The sequence below is a fragment of the Fringilla coelebs genome (assembly GCF_963513975.1).
Source record: "Fringilla coelebs genome assembly, chromosome: 3".
NCBI classification, from domain to species: Eukaryota; Metazoa; Chordata; class Aves; order Passeriformes; family Fringillidae; genus Fringilla; species Fringilla coelebs.
The window spans coordinates 107,112,985-107,130,824 of NC_140030.1; the positions used below are offsets into that span (position 1 = coordinate 107,112,985).

At 38.8% G+C, this 17,840-nt stretch overlaps 1 protein-coding gene across 2 annotated transcripts in view; it reads left to right on the forward strand.

Moving 5' to 3' along the window:
* The first annotated feature begins 52 nt into the window (after positions 1 to 52).
* Positions 53 to 17,840, forward strand: part of NVL (nuclear VCP like) — a 39,313-nt gene continuing 21,525 nt past the window's right edge. For both annotated transcript variants that reach the window (XR_014615993.1, XM_084201703.1), the window contains exons 1-16: positions 53 to 115; positions 2,025 to 2,098; positions 2,645 to 2,697; positions 2,788 to 2,884; positions 3,729 to 3,783; positions 4,303 to 4,569; positions 5,370 to 5,493; positions 5,756 to 5,832; positions 6,096 to 6,230; positions 7,047 to 7,148; positions 9,665 to 9,782; positions 10,266 to 10,410; positions 12,694 to 12,964; positions 15,617 to 15,835; positions 16,832 to 16,936; positions 17,684 to 17,746. Coding sequence is in view for 1 of the 2 variants with exons in the window: in XM_084201703.1 (XP_084057829.1) it covers positions 59 to 115; positions 2,025 to 2,098; positions 2,645 to 2,697; positions 2,788 to 2,884; positions 3,729 to 3,783; positions 4,303 to 4,569; positions 5,370 to 5,493; positions 5,756 to 5,832; positions 6,096 to 6,230; positions 7,047 to 7,148; positions 9,665 to 9,782; positions 10,266 to 10,410; positions 12,694 to 12,964; positions 15,617 to 15,835; positions 16,832 to 16,936; positions 17,684 to 17,746 (1,962 nt within the window). In the remaining variant the exon portion in view is untranslated. The remainder of the gene's footprint in view (positions 116 to 2,024; positions 2,099 to 2,644; positions 2,698 to 2,787; positions 2,885 to 3,728; positions 3,784 to 4,302; positions 4,570 to 5,369; positions 5,494 to 5,755; positions 5,833 to 6,095; positions 6,231 to 7,046; positions 7,149 to 9,664; positions 9,783 to 10,265; positions 10,411 to 12,693; positions 12,965 to 15,616; positions 15,836 to 16,831; positions 16,937 to 17,683; positions 17,747 to 17,840) is intronic.

Consider the following 17,840-nt stretch of genomic DNA (forward strand, 5'->3'; position numbering starts at 1 on the left):
GCCCCGCGCAGCGAGGCACGCTGGGAAATGGAGTTCCTTCTCCGGCGGGGTGGCGGCCATGCGGTGCCGGCCCGGCCGCGTCTCCGATCCCCGGCTGAAGCAGCGCATCAAACAGGTACCGCCCGCCCGCCGGGGCACCCCCGGCACTCCCGGTACCACCGGCAGCCGGCGGGGGGACTCGTGTATCCTCCTTTGGCTGAGGGACCGTGAGCATCCGGCCCGCTCAGTGGCAGGAGAGCACCAAACCCCGGCCCTGCCTCTGAGGGCTTTAGAAAGGCCTTTAAAAAAAGGCTTCAGAAAGGTCCATCGGTTTGTTTTATTGATTTTAATTTTCTGTAAAGTCTTTTTTTTTTTCCGTGTCATTTTTCTGCCCTCTTTAGTAGGTCTGATCTTGAGGCTGGCTGCTGCTGCTTCCCAGCAGTGAAATGAATAGGGCAAAAGAAATATACTCAAAAGTATTCATATATATATATTTATATTTATGTGCGTGTGTGTGTATATATATATACAGACCCTGTGTGTATCTGTGTGGGTATATGCCTATGGAGATATATGTAGCTATATAGGGGGGGGGTGTGTGTATATATAGATATATAGGGGTGTATATAGATATATATATATAGATATATACACACACTTATATATATATACACCCGTATATATATACCACCTATATGTGTGGTATATAGGTATGTGTATGTAAATATATATATGTGTGTGTATGTATATATTTGGACCTTAGGAATAACTTCCCAGAAAGGGTGATTGGGCACTGGAGGTGTTTAAGGAAGGACTGGATGGTGATCAGTCATGGGTTGGACCTGATGATCCCAGAGGTCTTCTCCAACCTAAATGATCCTGCAGTTCTGTGACACTGGCAAATGCTGTTTGTGTTTGGAAATGTGTTCAGGGGTTTTATTGAATAGCTGAGAAAAGGGCAGAAAGGGATTACTTCCCAAATGTGTGTGGGAACAACAGGGAAAACTGTGATTCCTTTAAAGACTGTGCCACATCTTAGGATAGTTTATAGTGACTTTGCACCTTGAACACCAGGTTTCTGAGCCTCTCTAATTCCTTAAAATGAGACAGTGACTGCTTGGTTTAATTCACAAGATCACGTGGAGTGTGTTTTGACTATTCCAGAATAAAGTGGAAAAGCCAGCTGGGTTTATGGTGGGCTTGATGTTTCCTGCAGGGCAGGAGCTGCCCGTGGGTGATCTGAAGTGCAGCATCATTTTAAAAGCTAAATCTGTGTTCAATTTGATTGCTTTGTATGGAGTTATTAATTTAAATGAAGGTTTGAAATCCTCCTTGCTGTGATATTTGTGATGCCAGATCTTGTAGGATGATTCCATATTTTCTTCCTCTTTTTCAAGAAGGAATCCATCTTTATGGTATCAAAAGTTCTCGCTGCTGGTTTGGAGAGTGGGGGAAGAAAGCAAGTGGAATACATGAAATTTAGTACATTTTCTCACACTTTCATAATTGGGGTTTGAAAATGGGTTGGATTAGCTGCTGTCAGAGCAATAAAAAGGCTTGAGAGAGAGAATTCACTTTATTAACATAGTTCTCTACAATATTCTCTGAAATGTCTTGTAAAGATTAAAGTTGTTCTTATGAGAGTACCTTTGCTGATTCATGTAGATGGTTTCATTTTTAGGGCAGGAGATCTAAACCAAAAGGAGGATAACTGAGAGGAACCAAGACAGTAAGATGGTGTGTGGGCTACAAAGTCAGCTTTCTTACTAAATAGAAGTAACAGAATTCACCCAGCAGAAGCCCCCAAATGTCTCTGGGGGCTTTCCCCAGGAAAGCAGAGCTGCCCAGGAATCTGTGCTTTAATAAACATTTCCCAGTTCATTGGGAAATACTGTCTGGTGTGTTGCAAGGCAGTGAAAAGCTGATTCTGATTCTCATTTCAGCTTTTAAGGAGGGCAGAATTTAAAATAGGCATATTTGGTAGAGCTGTTCTGGTGAAGTGATTGACAAAGATTTTATTCCCTGCTTCAAATTCTTCATTTCAGTATCTTGCAAGCAGTAAATGTGGGCAGTATGTTGACATTGGAATTCTAGCATCTGATTTGCAGAAAACCTACAGGTGAGCCAATGTTAGTCTTCTTATATCCTGTGTTCAAAATGTAAAATATATTAGTTTGTTCTGTTGCATTCATTATGAAAGTTATAATTTTCTTTATGTTACCTTCATTACCAGTTGTTGAGGTTGATTGAAGCAGTAAGATTGTTTCCCTCTGCTGATATATTTAATGAGTCATATTTTATTAATTCATTGGCATTATAAGATCTAGCTGTGGTTTGGGTTTTTTATGGGTTGATTTTTTTTTGTTTGTTTGAAATAAAAAGCTGCAGATTCATTGCAGCATGTTGGGGTTTACCCCAGTGAGTTTAAAATGTGTAACACCTCAGTGCAGACATGGGGGGGGGGACAGAGGTTCCAGTAAGACACTAATTAATACTTTGCTCAGTTGCTCAGCAGGACAATCACCTTTTTGCCCAGGTAGTTTTTAATAAGAACCTGTGTGGAAGCTTGGAAATCTATTTTCCATGTACTTTTTCCACTGGGAATGACACTATGTTAAAGAAAAAAACAGTTAGTGTAACCTGTTTATTTGGTTTTTTTTTTCAGTGTAGATTATGGACGAAGAAAAAGAAATGCCTTTAGAATACAAGTTGCAAAAGGTAGGTGTGTTAATGCAGTGTCCAAGATGCCCAATTCTTTGATTGTGCTTTGGCTGTTCATTCTTAACGTGGTTGAACTTTTTCTTGCAGTGTTTGAAATAATCAGTAATGAAAAAGAGCGTGAAGATTTGGCAGTTTTAGAATCTGAACATGTGGCAAAAAGAGCAAGACAGCAAGAGAAAAATGAGTAAGAAGAATTTTCACCCTAAATTAATAATGCCATTGCTGTTACCAGTTCTTTAAAGCTTTCTGGGTTTGGTTTATTACATTTTGGTTGCTTCAAGGTTGCAGGTGGATCCCATAAGCTTGTGTTCTTCAGAAGTTACCTGTAGGTATTGGAAACTTTTTTTTTTGGTGCTGAAGACAAGCTGGTATTAGAGCCAATAATGAGTTCTCTGTTGTGGGGAACATACAGCCCTGAATTAGTGGACAACCTTATGGCTTCCTTGATAGTTTTCCACATAATGCCCTGCTCCTCATGTGCTTCAGTTCCTTTGTTTTGTTCTTAATTGTTTTTGGGTGTGAGAGATACTGGCCACATCTGAGAGATGGGACTACCAGACAGGCTGTTCAGAGTAAATCACCAGTGGGTGATGAAGATTTCCTGACTCCTAACCCTGTCCACAATCCCATGGAGTGTTGTGTTTTCTCTAACCTGGGATAGATACTGAGGATCTCATGGGAAAGTAGGACACTGTTGTCAGAAGGGTTGGTCTGGTTCGGCAGTGATTTGCTCCTGTTTCCCTTGGTGAACTGAGTCATAGTGAACTGCATCACTTTTATATAGGTCTGTCTTTAAGACAGGTTGGCAAGCTGATCCAACTCATCAAACACTTGGAAAGGATGCATTTTTTTTTTAACTTTGCATCCTAGAAGATTGAGAGCATGGGAGTTAAGAATTTCTCTCCAGCATTAGGCTACATACCATGATTATGGGGAACCACATTGTAGAAAATCACTTTTGTTTTGTTTGTCTCACTTTCAGTTCTGCTCTGATAAATTAATAATTTTTGTCTTCCTTCCCTGTTAAGCACTACTGGAAGTGGCACAGATGACTCTGACTATGATGATTATCCAGAAGATCTAGTAAGTTGTATTTTATTATGATTTTTTTGTATTTGTGTAATACATGATTCTATGTTGGGAAATTGAAGAGTTTGAAAGGGGAGGTAGAGATAAGGTCTAGTCAGAGTTAGCAATTCCAACTGAGACTCTGTGGAGCTGGAAGAAGGTTGATTCCTGAAGGAAAAAGAGGAACTTGTGGTGGGGAATCACTTTTGGGAAGGCACACTGAGAGCCTGAAGGACTTGGCTGTCAAATGGGTGAATGATTGAAGGAACTGACATCTCCAACTACTGCCCATTAACAGGAGTCATTCTAGGGTAAATTGCAAAGGCTGCTGCCCCTTCAGCCAGCACATGCAGGTTTCTATGCAGTCATTTGGTTTGCAGAGGAGTGGGTTGGAAGATGCATTGCCTATTTTCTCCAGCAGGGATAATGCTGAATTATGTTTATGAAATAGTTTTTTTCATTGACCTCTAAATATAAATAATCCAAGTTACAACCTGTCCCGTGTATTTTCTTTACAAATGTGTAAATCTGCAGTCTACAAATCACATGAACAGTTCCCTGCTGAGCTTGTACAAAAAAGGAAATCCTGATTCTGTTCCATCCACTCCAAAAAATGAGCCAGTGGAGACCTCTCCTCGTGTGAGAACAGCACCTCAAACAAGCACCCTCACACCAGAATCCAGAGGTGAAAGACCGATCTCTGATGGTGGCTGGTTCATTGATAAAACTCCTGATGGGAAAGACTTCTTCATTGACCTTTCTGAGGATGGAGAAGGAGAGGAAAAGAAAATGATTTCTGAGGTACTTTGTGTTTCACAAACCCAAGGTGTTCTTTAGAATTGGCACATTTCAAGCATCTTTGTATGGAAGGTAGAAAGTCACTAAGTAATGAGTTTCTTCCAGATTTTTTTTTTTTTTGAGGAAAATGTAGTTCTCAGTATCAGGGAGGCCCAGATTAGTGCCCATGCTGAGAGAAAGATGAGTGGAATGTTATTTATTGCATTTGCCAGTGACCAGCCTACCTGGCCTGTGGCTTGCTGCTGCCACAGCAAGTGGTCTTCCTTAGCCAGTGGTAAAGTCTTAGTGACCCTGGAGAAAACAGGAAACTTCTTTTTATTTCTTTTATCCTGTAATAGTCCTTCTGTCACATGCACTTAACTTGTGTTAGCACTGAATAATGTTTTCTTACACCCCCTTGTGACTTACTAGAAATAAAAATTGTTTCCAGTGGAGTAAATACATTTGTATAGTTGTATTCATGCCCAAATTGGATTCCTCCATGGCATGCAAATAACTGGTGTCTGATTTTGGTTTGTACTTTTGAGGAGGTTTGTTTGGTTTGAGTTTGGTTTTTTTCCTCATTTCTGTTATCTTAACAAAAAAAAAGTGACTATTGCAATCAACCCATTTAAAAATAAAGCAAATCCTAAGTACAAAAAAGAGTTTCTGCAAGAAGGTGTAAGTTCCTGCCTTGCTTGTCTTTATTTATATAATTTGTGTAAGTTAAGCATCAGAGACACCCATTTTGTTCTTTTAAGTCTTTGCAGGAGTTCCCTGACTTGGAAAGTTTTGTGTATATAATTCTGGTTTTTATGTCCTAGAAATCAACAGACTTTTCTCTCTTGGAGAGTGAAAGAAAGAAGACAAAGGGCAGGAGGGCAAAAAGGAAAAAAGGAGAATTTCCAGATGTAGATGGAGAAATTGAATCCATGTTACTTAAGAAAGGTGAGAAGTTATTTTGGTGTGTTACTCCAAAGAAAGAGTTGCTATTAGACCATGGAATCTGTTACCAGAGAAGTGACCCCAGGCAGTTTCTAAAAGGAATTTAGCCTTAATGTTGTACTAAAATAATATTGCAGTCCTGTGTCTACTGCTAAAAAATATTACTCTGTGCGCTCAGCTTTTTGTTTAGGCTGAGTATGTTTTGTTCAGTATTTGCAAATACATTTATAGCATGGCTAAATTTGTGTCTTCTCCTCCTTAACAGTGAGAAATAAGGGATCAGAGCTTTACCACCCTTCAGTGAAGTTTGAGGATGTAGGAGGCAATGATGAAACATTAAAGGTTAGTTACAATTTTATTGGTGGACTACAGGATGCACTGAATAAAATGTGTCATGAAAAATGGCAGAGAAGAAATACTGCAGAGTTCACGTGCATGGCACTGAGTAAAGCTGCTCATACCAGCACAACTGTTTTTTCTCTAATTTATCTTTTTTTAAGCAGTCATTCAATTCAGATTGTTAAACAGAGCTTGTTTTATTTTCCCCTGTCTGTAAGAACAGCAAATTCTGCAATTTAAATGGAGGTTTCTCTTGTTCATAACAGGAAATCTGCAAGATGCTCCTTCACATCCGTCATCCTGAGGTCTACACCCACTTAGGGGTGGTTCCACCTCGGGGCTTTCTTTTGCATGGGCCCCCTGGGTGTGGGAAGACACTGCTGGCACAGGCAATTGCTGGGGTGAGATGGCTTCACATCTACAGCTTCTTCCTTTTCTGAGTTACTTTTAGAGGGAAAGAGAATAATATTCTTTCAGAGAGACTAGAAAGACTTTCAGCTTTAATTGAGAATATTTAGATGCTTTCTTTTTAATGCTTTATTTTAAAATGGAACCCTTTGAATAATTTGATTATGTTTAATTCTTCAGCAAGTGTTTGTATGCTGGAAGGGTACTACACTTGAGGAAAGAAGCATGTCACAAGTGAAAACCTGAGATTAAATAAATATAATGACTGCTTCTTAAATATTTTTTCCCTAAAATGAGAGATTTCCAGTAGTGCTCTTTTAGTCAAATTATTTTCTTTGAGCACCATAGAGTCTCTGGTAGCCTCGAGTTGGTAAGGGTTCATAAATCAAGTGTTCATAAATTAGGGTTCATTTTCGTTTATATGTAATTCCAAGAGCTTGAAATAGGCTTCAACAACCTGTAGCACTGCTGTGCTACAGTCTATTAAATTGCAGTTGTATTTATTTATTTTTAATAGCAGAAAACTTAGAGTGTGAGCTTTACAAGTATCTTACTGTACAATCCTGCACAGAACAGGAATCTGGGAACCAAACCTGGTGGGGAATACCTTCCACACTGCTAGGCAATGCTTTGGGGTTTTTTTTAAGTTGGAGGATGCTCCTTATATTTTTTAAAAGTTCCTAAAGCTTTAATCTTGAGGATGTAATTTGTAGGTTTAAAAGATGTCATATTGAACAATGTTTGTCCTCAAGGGCAGCCAGAATTTCTAACCTCTGGATATATCATTAAATGTTCCTTGTTTCTTCCAGGAGCTGGAGCTCCCAATGTTGAAGGTGGCAGCAACAGAGATTGTGTCTGGAGTGTCAGGGGAATCTGAGCAGAAACTGAGGGAGCTGTTTGAGCAGGCTGTGGTAAGGCTCCCACTGGAAATAGCTCTGTGAATAGTTTGTCTTTTTCTTTGTAAAGATTGATACTTTGTTGCTGTGCTTTGAGTTTGAGTAAATGTGAGTGAATCTTTATCCTGCTGCACACATGATGTGTCCCCTCCTGTGAGCAGAATTCCATTGTACTGTCATGATGTCACAGAGCACAAAGCTTTCTGTTCTGAGGCCTTGACAAAAGATGGTTCATCATAGCAATGTAAAGAGAGCAGCATAAATTATTTGCATATTTGGATCTGCTTGGCTTGATATATTAAAAAATAAATTAAGAGCTGTTCACTGTGCTTTTTTGTGACAAAGGGTTTTTGCTAGTTTTGAATTTGAGTGAATATGAGAGATTTTAGGCTTTGGCAGTCTAGGTAGAAAGCAGGAAATTTGGAACAAACATGATAAGAGCAGGAGAAAAGTTAAAGTCTTGCTTTTGCATGTAGTAGGAAGCAAAGAGAAAGAGGCAGGTTGAGATAATTTGAATTTAAAGAAATGCAGATGTTTCTGGTTTTTAGTATGGGGCTGATGTTTTATTTCATGAGGTCAGTCTTCAGTTCCAGACCTCTGAGAATGTTTTGGGTTTCTGACTTTATTTAGTTTTTCTACTCTTCCCCCAAAACTGTTTGTAGGTATTTAAAGTATGCCCCTAAAGAGGGCAAAAAGGTTGTTTGCAAAGCTGTTTGCTATGTTTCCTGTTGCAACTAAATTTTAATTTTTAGAGAGCCTTGTTAAGGAATTGTTTAGAATAAACTTACATAGGTTATGGCAAGGAGTTTTTAGAAATTATGTATGTTTTGTACGTGTAGTGATCAAGGGGAAGTCGCTCTAAATTACTGTTACAGAAATAACATCTATTGCATAAAATATGTGTAAAATAAAATCTCTTGCCTTTCTGATAGTCTCCTACATTCACTTAAGTTTTCCCACTAGTTTCTACAGCAGTTTTCATGCAGGAGGAAATATAATAAATAATAATAATTATAAAATAATAACATAATAAAAATAATCAATACAAAATAAATAATAATATTAACAATAATAAAGATTCCTCATTATTTGGGTGCTGTGGAATTTGCACGGCCTTTCCTGCTCGGTCCCAGCGGGAAAGGGAATGGCCACGAGATGGCGCAGCCGGTGCTGGGAACACCCACTGCACGGGGGAACCACGCGGGTTTTTTACCTGGGACCTTTTGGGAACAAGATTCCGGTGTTTTCCTCAAGTATCTGTGAAAAACGCCAATCACTTGTTTTTAAAATTTTAAAAGTTTAATAGTAATAAAATGGTTATAAAAATGGCAATACAATTAAGTAATAAAAATTTGGACAATTAGGATTTAGGACAATACAAGCCAATAGAAACAAAGAGTTAGGGACAGTCCGGGTACCTCTTTCTGGGCAAAATAAGCCCGAAAAAGGACCCACGTTAACAGAGGATTAACCCTTAAAAGCAACAGCCTGTTGCATATTCATACACCTCATCCATGATGCATAAATTCCATTCAAACACAGGATTCTGTCTGGGCAGTGTCAGCTTCTTCCTCTGAATCCTGACGGCGTCTTCAGGGCTGAGCAAGGCAGGAAGAAGTTCGTTTGTTCTGATAATGAAGCAATAAATTCTCTTTCTCTGAAAGATTTAGGTGTCCTGTGGCTGCTGTCTCGGTGGGAGTACCTAATTCCTTTCTTTAAAAAATATCACACATACATAGTTTCTATTTTAACATTTTGTTATAACCTAAAACTATATTTAACACACTACTTAAAAGAATTAATACAGCATAACTTTCTAACATAACACATATAATATTAATTTCAATATTTGTGATAAGTCAATCATAAAATACACATTTTGCACTGCTAGTGCTTTTTGGGAATATTAATGATCTTGCATCAGCTAAGCACTGTTATATTAATTACACTAATTATTAATCTGTATTGTTGTTGGCTTTTGATAAAGTTAATGGAATTTTAGAGCACTTGTGGGAGTTTCTCACTGCTCATTTTTTAGTCTTTGAACGTGGTCGGTCTCTGTAGTAATGTTGAAGTTCCATGACCACCTACTGCTCCTTTTGTTTCATTCTGTGTGTCAGTAATGCTACTCTTGAAATTCCACAGCTCTAATGTCACTAACAAAACAAACAACAAACCCAACCAGACCTTTCTTGTGTGATTTTCGTTTATGGACTTCAGCAGGCAGTCACAATGGAATATTTAGGGAAAACATAATGCAACATAGAGGTATATTTAAGTTTTAGACAATGTTTAGAGACTGTCTAAAATTTAAGGTCTCATGCCTTAATTATTCCATAGCTTCAGATCAGTGAAGTTTCATAGTCTGGAGGCTCTCCAGATTGTCAGCAAGAACAACAGAATTATTCCAGGACTTGATTGTACAGCAGATTTCCAGTAAGAGTCACAGATGAGAAAACCTGAAACATCTCTTTGCTGTAATACACTCTGTCAGTGTGATTTTGTAATTATGAATTTTCCTTGTTCCTTAGTCCAGTGCTCCTTGTGTCCTGTTCATTGACGAGATCGATGCCATCACCCCAAAGAGAGAGGTCGCATCCAAGGACATGGAGAGGAGGATTGTAGCTCAGTTCCTGACTTGCATGGATGGTGAGTTTCAGGAAGAGCTGTGCTAAAACCAGATTAGAATTATCAGTCTCACTGTCTGCTTCCCTTTAGTAGTGACTTGTGCTTCCTTGAGAGGAGATAGTGGCAATAATTTTTCTTGTTTTGACGCAGTTTGCCTGGGGAGTGGTGGGAAGATCATAATAAATTTGAAGGGGTGTTACCAAAATATTTTCACAGTGGTCTGAACAGCATTATATAAGCCTGTCTGTTGTATAAACAAATTAATGGGGGAACATGTTAAATTTATTAATAATTGATGAATCTGTTTAATTTTTAAATTTTTCCTTGATGGTGCAAAATGCAAGTTTTAGGTAGTAGAGGCAGAGATAAACAGCGGTTCAGTCTGACTGATTAGTTTATCTCTGCTGACTACTATCATGTGCTGCAGAAACAGAGTTCCACAGATATGGGAATGAAGTTTGGGCAGTGAGTATGTGTACTGACTTCATTCCTTCTTTCCCTTAGACTTGAATAATGTGGCTGCCACTACCCAGGTCCTTGTTATTGGAGCAACAAACAGACCTGACTCCCTGGACCCTGCACTGAGGAGAGCTGGGAGATTTGACAGAGAAATTTGTTTAGGGATCCCAGATGAAGGGGCAAGAGAGAAGTATGTGTTGTGAAGTTAAACTTTCTTTTTATACATTGATAAATAAGAAAATAAGGTGTAAGTTAACATACAAATTAAAATCCTTTATTTTGTTTAGTTCTGTTTGTACCTGTACATGCCTGTGGGTCAGCACACACTGAAAAGTTGCAAAAGACATTGAGTGAGCACCTATATGTCTTGCTAGCTGTGCCTGCATTTGGAGTAATTTCCTTTATTGTGTACAGATCTGCTTTTAACTGTTAATGGCTTTCCTAGTGCCTTAACAGTACAGATGATGGAATCAAATATATCTTTTCTTGTGTTCAGGAAGTTAACATTCTGTCTTTGGTGCTCCCTATGTAACTATTAAATTAGGAATGTAAATTAAGAAAAGCCCATTTGTACCTGAAGCAACAGGTCTGGATTCTTCCATTCCATTCCTCATGGAAATAGACCAGTCTGGCATTAAGCTGAGCTGTAGTCATCCTGTGTTGTGTGACTGTCCCTTTTTACTCCAAAGATCTGTGACTATCAGACTGAGTTAAAAGAAAAAAAATCCATTTTTGCATTTTGAATTAAAAAGGAACTGCTACTCATTTCCTCAACAGCAAATAACATGGGAAGGGAAGTTAGAAAAACTTATAGCTTATCTTGATATGGAAAGGAAAGAAAGGTTAAAGGCTAAGTTTCTTATTCTCAAATAATAATATTTCTAAGTTGAAGAGGCAAACACTTCTGCTTGCAGTATTGCCCACTTTGCATCGTCAGCACTCAGGCCATTATTCCCCTTAGGGTCTTTTATTTTTTTTTCTCCTCCCTCCCTTCTTCCTCCAGATTTGCTTCCCTTTAGTAATTGTGTTCCTCTTGGCTGTGGGCAAGACATGCAGATGGTTAGAGGTGGAACTAGTGGGTCACCAGAGGAGAGTTGTGATTCTCTGAGAGTTCATAGGACCATGTTAAAATGATGATATTCCCAGAAATAGCACAGTGTTGAAGGACAAGAGTTGTGGATGACAGAGCCATGGTGGTGTGTAAAGGTTGTTCACAGGTTTGAGTGGACTCACAGGCATTCATATTATTGTTTGTTTGTATTTGTGTTCCTGGAGGTGTAGGCTTACAGGGACTGGTGGTTTTCTTTTTTAAATTCTTTCCTCCTCCTGCTTTCTGTTGTGTTTTGTGGAAAGCATGGTGGTGTTGACTTGTTCCTTTATTTTAAAATGGAGTGTTTGCACAGACCTTACAAGTCCTCACAGTGTGCCGATTTACAGGGTGAGTCTTGCTGAAGGCAAGATTTGAGCTGCTGAGTTGTGGTTCTGCAGCCTTGAGGGGTGGAGTGAGATGAGAAGGTGTACCTGGAGATCCTGCTTTACCTGGTGTTTTCTTGTCCAGATTCAGAATGAGCCATTTGTAGTCCTGAACTCTTTACACTCAACTCCATCCATTCTCTACAGCTCTTGTCAGACAGGTTGAAAAAATCTTGAGAAACAGGCTATTATCCCTAATAAAGATTGAAAGGAGATGATGGAACTTGCTAGTGGGCAGGGAAGCAGATGGAATATATTATAATTTTAGAGTTTTGAAGAGTTTAATCACTTGGTGTTTTTTTCATAACTTTTCTGTAGTTACATTATTTGATCTAGAAATAATTTGAACTAGTTTTTATTGGAACTAGAAGGATGTTACTAATCTGGACTTCTTTGGTTTGTGCTGCCTTTTAAAAATGTTTTCCCAATGAAGTGATGCTTTGCTGTTGTATTCTTGTATTCTGCTTTCAGTGGTCAGGTAAAGATGATGAAGATTAAACCAGAGCTTCTCACACAGTCTGATTTTATTTGCTTCTTGCAGAACAGCTTGCTGTAGATGTTTCTTCAATAAATAAATTTCTAGAAAGTGGTATGGAACACCCAGTGCAGCCTTAGGTTGTTAGGAGTACAAGGTTAAATGTATCAGTGGATAACTCATGGTACACTGATAGATACAGGTACCTAGCTGTCAGTTGTTAATATTAGAGTTGAAAGGTGACCTGTAATACTTAAGTCACCAAAACTACTGGTTAGCAATGCCTGGTTGAGGCTGTTGGTTTTTGTTTAAGAAGTGACAGGATGTTTATAGCACACTTCTGTGGGTTTCAGTGTTGGTTACTTCCTACCTGAGCAAAGACTTCCCATTGTGCAACTTCAGTTCATGTGGACTGAAAGAGACATTAAATGCTGTTTGTTTTTATGTGAAGGAAAAAAAAAAAGTAACAGCTTTTTCTCTAGCTTTATATTTTCTTTTTTTTTTTTTTTGTCCTTAATTGATTAGAATTCTTCAGACTTTGTGTCGCAAGCTGAAGCTCCCGGAGTCGTTTGAGTTCCGCCACTTGGCGCGGCTGACTCCGGGCTACGTGGGGGCTGATCTGATGGCCCTGTGCAGGGAGGCAGCCATGGGCACAGTCAGCAGGGTCCTGATGACACCTGAGGAGCACGGCAGGGAGCACACACACTCTGAGGGGAGCACAGCTGAAGGAAACCCAGGGATAGGAGCAGGCATCCTGGAGGAAGAGGGCACCGACCAACCAGAACTTCCACCTAAGGTATGTGTTCCTTGAAGGGTGTGTTTTTAACATCTGAGGAGTTGAGCCATTTTAGACTTATGAAAGTCATTACTCATAAATTCTCAAACATCCACAGCTAACCTAATATTAAATTTAGGTTTAGAAATGGCAGCTTCTAAGGCAGGAGCATAACTGTGGTATTTTCAGGGTTCCTAGGATGAAGGAGGAATTGAGAATCTGACTCCATGTCCTTAGAAGGCTAATTTGTTTTATGATACTATATTATATAAAAGAATGCTTTACTAAACTACACTAAAGAATAGAGAAAGGATACTTGCAGAAGGCTTAACAAGAATGATAATGAAAACTTGTCACTCCTTCCAGGGTCCTGGCACAGCTGGATGGAGATTGGTCATTAAGTTAAAACAATTCACATGTTGGATAAACAATCTCCAGCTACATTCCAAAGCAGCAAAACACAGGAGAAGCAAATCAGATAATTATTTTCTTTTTTCTCTGATGCTTCTCAGCTTCCCAGGAGAAGAATCCTGGGCAAAGAGGATTTTTCAGAAAATATGGCAGTGGCATATAACTCCTAATGACCCATATAATGGGCATGGAAAAGTGGATCCCAAACCCTAGTCCTCCTAAAAATTATGTTCATGTTTTAAATGAGGTGTGGTTTTACCCTGGGATTTTTTGTTTTGTTTGTGCTGTGCTGTTTTGTCTTCTTAACAGAGCAGAGTTTCAAAGAGTGGCTGTATCTCTTTTCAAAAGTGTATTGACTGTAACAGAATTTTAAAAATATCAGACTTGAATTGAGTATTTTGCGCCAGCTGTTTGCTGTGCCCTCAGTGAAATGTCTGTGATTATGCCTGGGGCTCTTCCCTGACCTGGTAGAGTTACAGTAAGCCAAAGTCTAGAAGTATTTATGCAGCCTTTCTTTGCCTTCCAGCTATGTGATTACTTGGGGTAAATCACAGGTGGTGTCTAGTACCTGTAGCAGGTTGGAGGGAGAGAGAAGCTGTGAAAGTGCAGCACAGCTGGAGCTCTGTTGCTGAAAATAATATTTCAAGTGCCAGAATTATTCTCTGGCCACAACATGAAGGTTAGTGAAGCAGAACAACTTCATTTAGAAATCCTTGGTCCTGCTTCTCAAAATTTGGACTCTGTCTATGCCTTCATTATGTGCAGGCCTCCTAAAGATTTGTCTGCAGATAAGTGGGTTGAAATGCACATTGTGCTCAGGTTCTGTTTTTAGGAGGGCTGTCAGAGAGCAGTGTTGCTGTAATGACAAGGATCAGTATGGAAAGCTGTAGTAAGCCTTTGTATTAGTGTAACATAAGCATGGTGCTTATACCTCCCAGTGCTTCCTGGGGCCTGCTGTAGCCAGAAGAAAGTGGGGAGGGGCAGGTAGCTGCAGCTTTTATCAACATCACCATGATCAAAGGGGTCATTGAGAATGAGGAAGTCTAATCCTAACAAAGCCATGTTTTGATAGCTGGCGGGAGGTTGACATAGTCTAATACAGGGTATTGTCATTAAAACCCTTGTATTATGTTTATAATGGAAAAATAAACATACAAAACCTTTAAAAATCGTTCACACAATTCAAGTAAACAAAACCCAGTGGTCTTGGCTATTTCAGAGGTTCTCTCAATGGCTCTGTTAAGAGGAGGAAGGAGGACTTAAAAGGAGTATCAGGCATTCTAAGCACTTGTATTTCTTTGTGGTCTGTTGTAGAGCTATCCTAGCTGAAATTGATAGGTAGTGATACTTTTTCTTTCTACTCCTGTAGGAAAAACGTTGAAACTTACAAGAGTTTTTACATTTATTTTTTTCTCCCTCCATTTTATAATGAAAATCCTGAAACAGTTCTATTTCTATTTCAGTTTGCTTTGATACTGTCTTTCTGCATTAGAATGGGGATGCATTTATGTTATGAAGATCTAAAGTTCTTTGATGGAATATTTTCTCAATTCCCCATATGGAACTGATTGGAGAAATTGGAATGTACCTCCCTTGGTCACTGTGGTCTGTAACATGGGGCAGTGCAGAAAAGTATTACCCTGTATTTCTGTCCTGTTTGCCCAAACTTTATCAGGGCCTGATTGCAGAACCAGGTCTGACCAGGCTGAGGAAATGGTGTTAAAATTCAATGGTGTTAAATCCAAGTGTATGTTCTACAAGTGTGTTAAGAGTTTTAACAGTTTATACAGAACTGAATATTCTGCAAATTGTTGGAATTGTGCTGTCCAGCAGTTTTTCACTTTCCCTTGAAAGCAGTTTCTTGTTAAAAGCAGAATTAATACATATAAATAATACATATTTTGGAAATTTCAGCATGGAAATACCTTTGCCCTAGTCAATGTGGGAGAAGCAGTAGGAAGGCAAAAAAAAACATGTACTTTGCCTTCCAGCAAATGGAAGGCAAAATACATGTGCTAGCTCATTTTCTTTTGAATCTAAATCAGGATTTTGAGCTCAGCTCAGTGCCTTCAGACCTGTTAAATGTATACAGAGCTTCCCTGAAATATTTTTATCATTTATAGTAATTTACATATTTTATGTGCATTGTACATAATAATGTGATTGATAGTTGAAGTGTGGCTTTGAAAAAGCCCTTAAAATGGTTCTGGAAGTCTAACCCAGTTGCATATTCTTTTTCTCTCCCTTTCCATGTACGTTAAGGATGAATTGCAGAGACTTTTGGATTTGCTGAAGGAGCAAGCCCCCTTGCCTGAGGAGCAGCTGCAGAAGCTGTGCATTGAGATGAATGATTTTATTGTTGCACTGTCATCAGTGCAGCCCTCTGCCAAGAGAGAAGGCTTTGTCACAGTCCCTGATGTGACATGGGCAGACATTGGAGCCCTGGAGGATGTTCGGGAGGAGCTGACTATGGCAATATTGGTAAGTCCCAACCTTCCTTCCAAAGAGCTTTTGCACTCCCCCCTGGGCAGGAAATGAAACTGTTTCTTTTCAATATTTATTTAAGGTATAGGGCTATTTTGCAATTATTGTATTTGCAAGATGCCCCATGGCAGGAAGGAATTATGAATCTGACTCCATGTTCTCAGAAGGCTAATTTATTATTTTATGATACTATATTATATTAAAGAATACTATACTAAACTATACTAAAGAATACAGAAAGGATACTTAGAGAAGGCTGAAAAGATAATAATGAAAACTTGTGACTCTTTCCAGTCTTGACCCTGATTGGCCAGTAAGTCAAAACAATTCACATAAAACCAAAAAACAATCACCAGTTGGATAAACACTCTCCAAACACATTCTACATGTGAGCCCAACACAGGAGAAGCAAATGAGATAAGAATTTGTTTTCTTTTTTCTCTGAGGCTTCTCAGCTTCCCGGGAGAAAATCCTGGGCAAAGGGATTTTTCAGAAAATATGACTGTGACACAATATCTTTATTTAAAACAGTCAAGCTTGTATAATTTACTTCAGAATTCTTTTCAAGTCTGGTGTTTCTATTTAATATTTTGCTTTTTGTATTCATGCTTTCAGTGTCTTTGTATTGCTCAATCTTTAAGTATTTTAGAAGTGGTGTACCAATAACCTTGGTTATGCAACTACCACACAGAATTGGGGACTGCTTAGCTGGAAGGTTAGCAATCTTGCTGCCAATCAGAGGGAAATTTAACATTAACACCTTTAGGTAACTTTGGTGAATAAAATCTTTGACTCTGAATAAGGATATTTCTCCCATTTAGGGGTAATTAGCAGTGGAAGATACTAAGGTGCTGATTGAATATTTATTCTTTTAGTCTATAAAAAATGGGAATAAAGAACTTGCCATGAATGATTTTTCATCCAGCTGTAACTAAAATGCAAAGTTTCATGTTTTCTTTATGCCAGAGGTAACAATGATAATTTCTTTTTTAGGCACCTGTGAGAAACCCAGAGCAGTTCAAAGCTCTGGGCCTGACTACTCCAGCTGGTGTCCTGCTTGCAGGGCCTCCAGGGTGTGGCAAAACGCTGTTAGCTAAGGTAATGCATTTTCTAAACATCATTAAAAGCACTGGAGAATCCTCTTGAAATGCATATTTTTGTAGGATTAATCTGGATCATAGTACAGAGGCTGGCCTTTTGTACCACATTTCATCAGAAATCTAAATTTAGGCCTTTGTGCTGAAGTTACTTGGGTTTTCTTGCATAAAGTTACAACTTTGCTTGAATGGAGTGGGAATTCCTGCAAAATTTGAAGGAAGAAGTAGCAAAGATGAGAAGAAACTATTGGATAACCACTCTATGGAATATTTTACTGTAACTAAATTATGTGTTTGGGAGTACTCTGCAACTCTTACTGAAAATGCTTCTGTTTTGCTTCTGAGCATATCAGTTCTTACCACATCTCCATGTAAATGCAGATAATCATTCAAATTTCAGATTGTTTCTCATTTTGTCTTCAGATGCTCTTATGGAGTTGAATATCTCTTTAACTCCCATAGTTATTGGACATTCTTCAGCTGGTGTGGGGGCTGGGGTGTGAATCTGGAACTGCCTCATCAGAGAGAGAGAATACATTGCTAAATTCCCTGCTCCCCTCCCACTCTTTAATAGCATATAATTATACTTTATACTGTTTTCTATATTTTGCAAACAGTTGTTGACTGTATGTTCTTCCCCTTGTATTTGTTACTCCATGGACAGAATTTAAGCAGACCTGATAAATGTGTGTTTTAGATCTCTATTTATATCTTTATCTGTATCTATCTGGCTTTACCTTTTCTACAGGCTGTGGCAAACGAGTCTGGACTGAACTTCATATCTGTGAAAGGTCCTGAGCTGCTAAATATGGTATGTGCTAATCATGGAGCTTTTGTTATTTATGGAATTCTTGTCCAAAAATGTGGGGCAAGCAAAATTCCTGATAATTACACAACTGGTACTG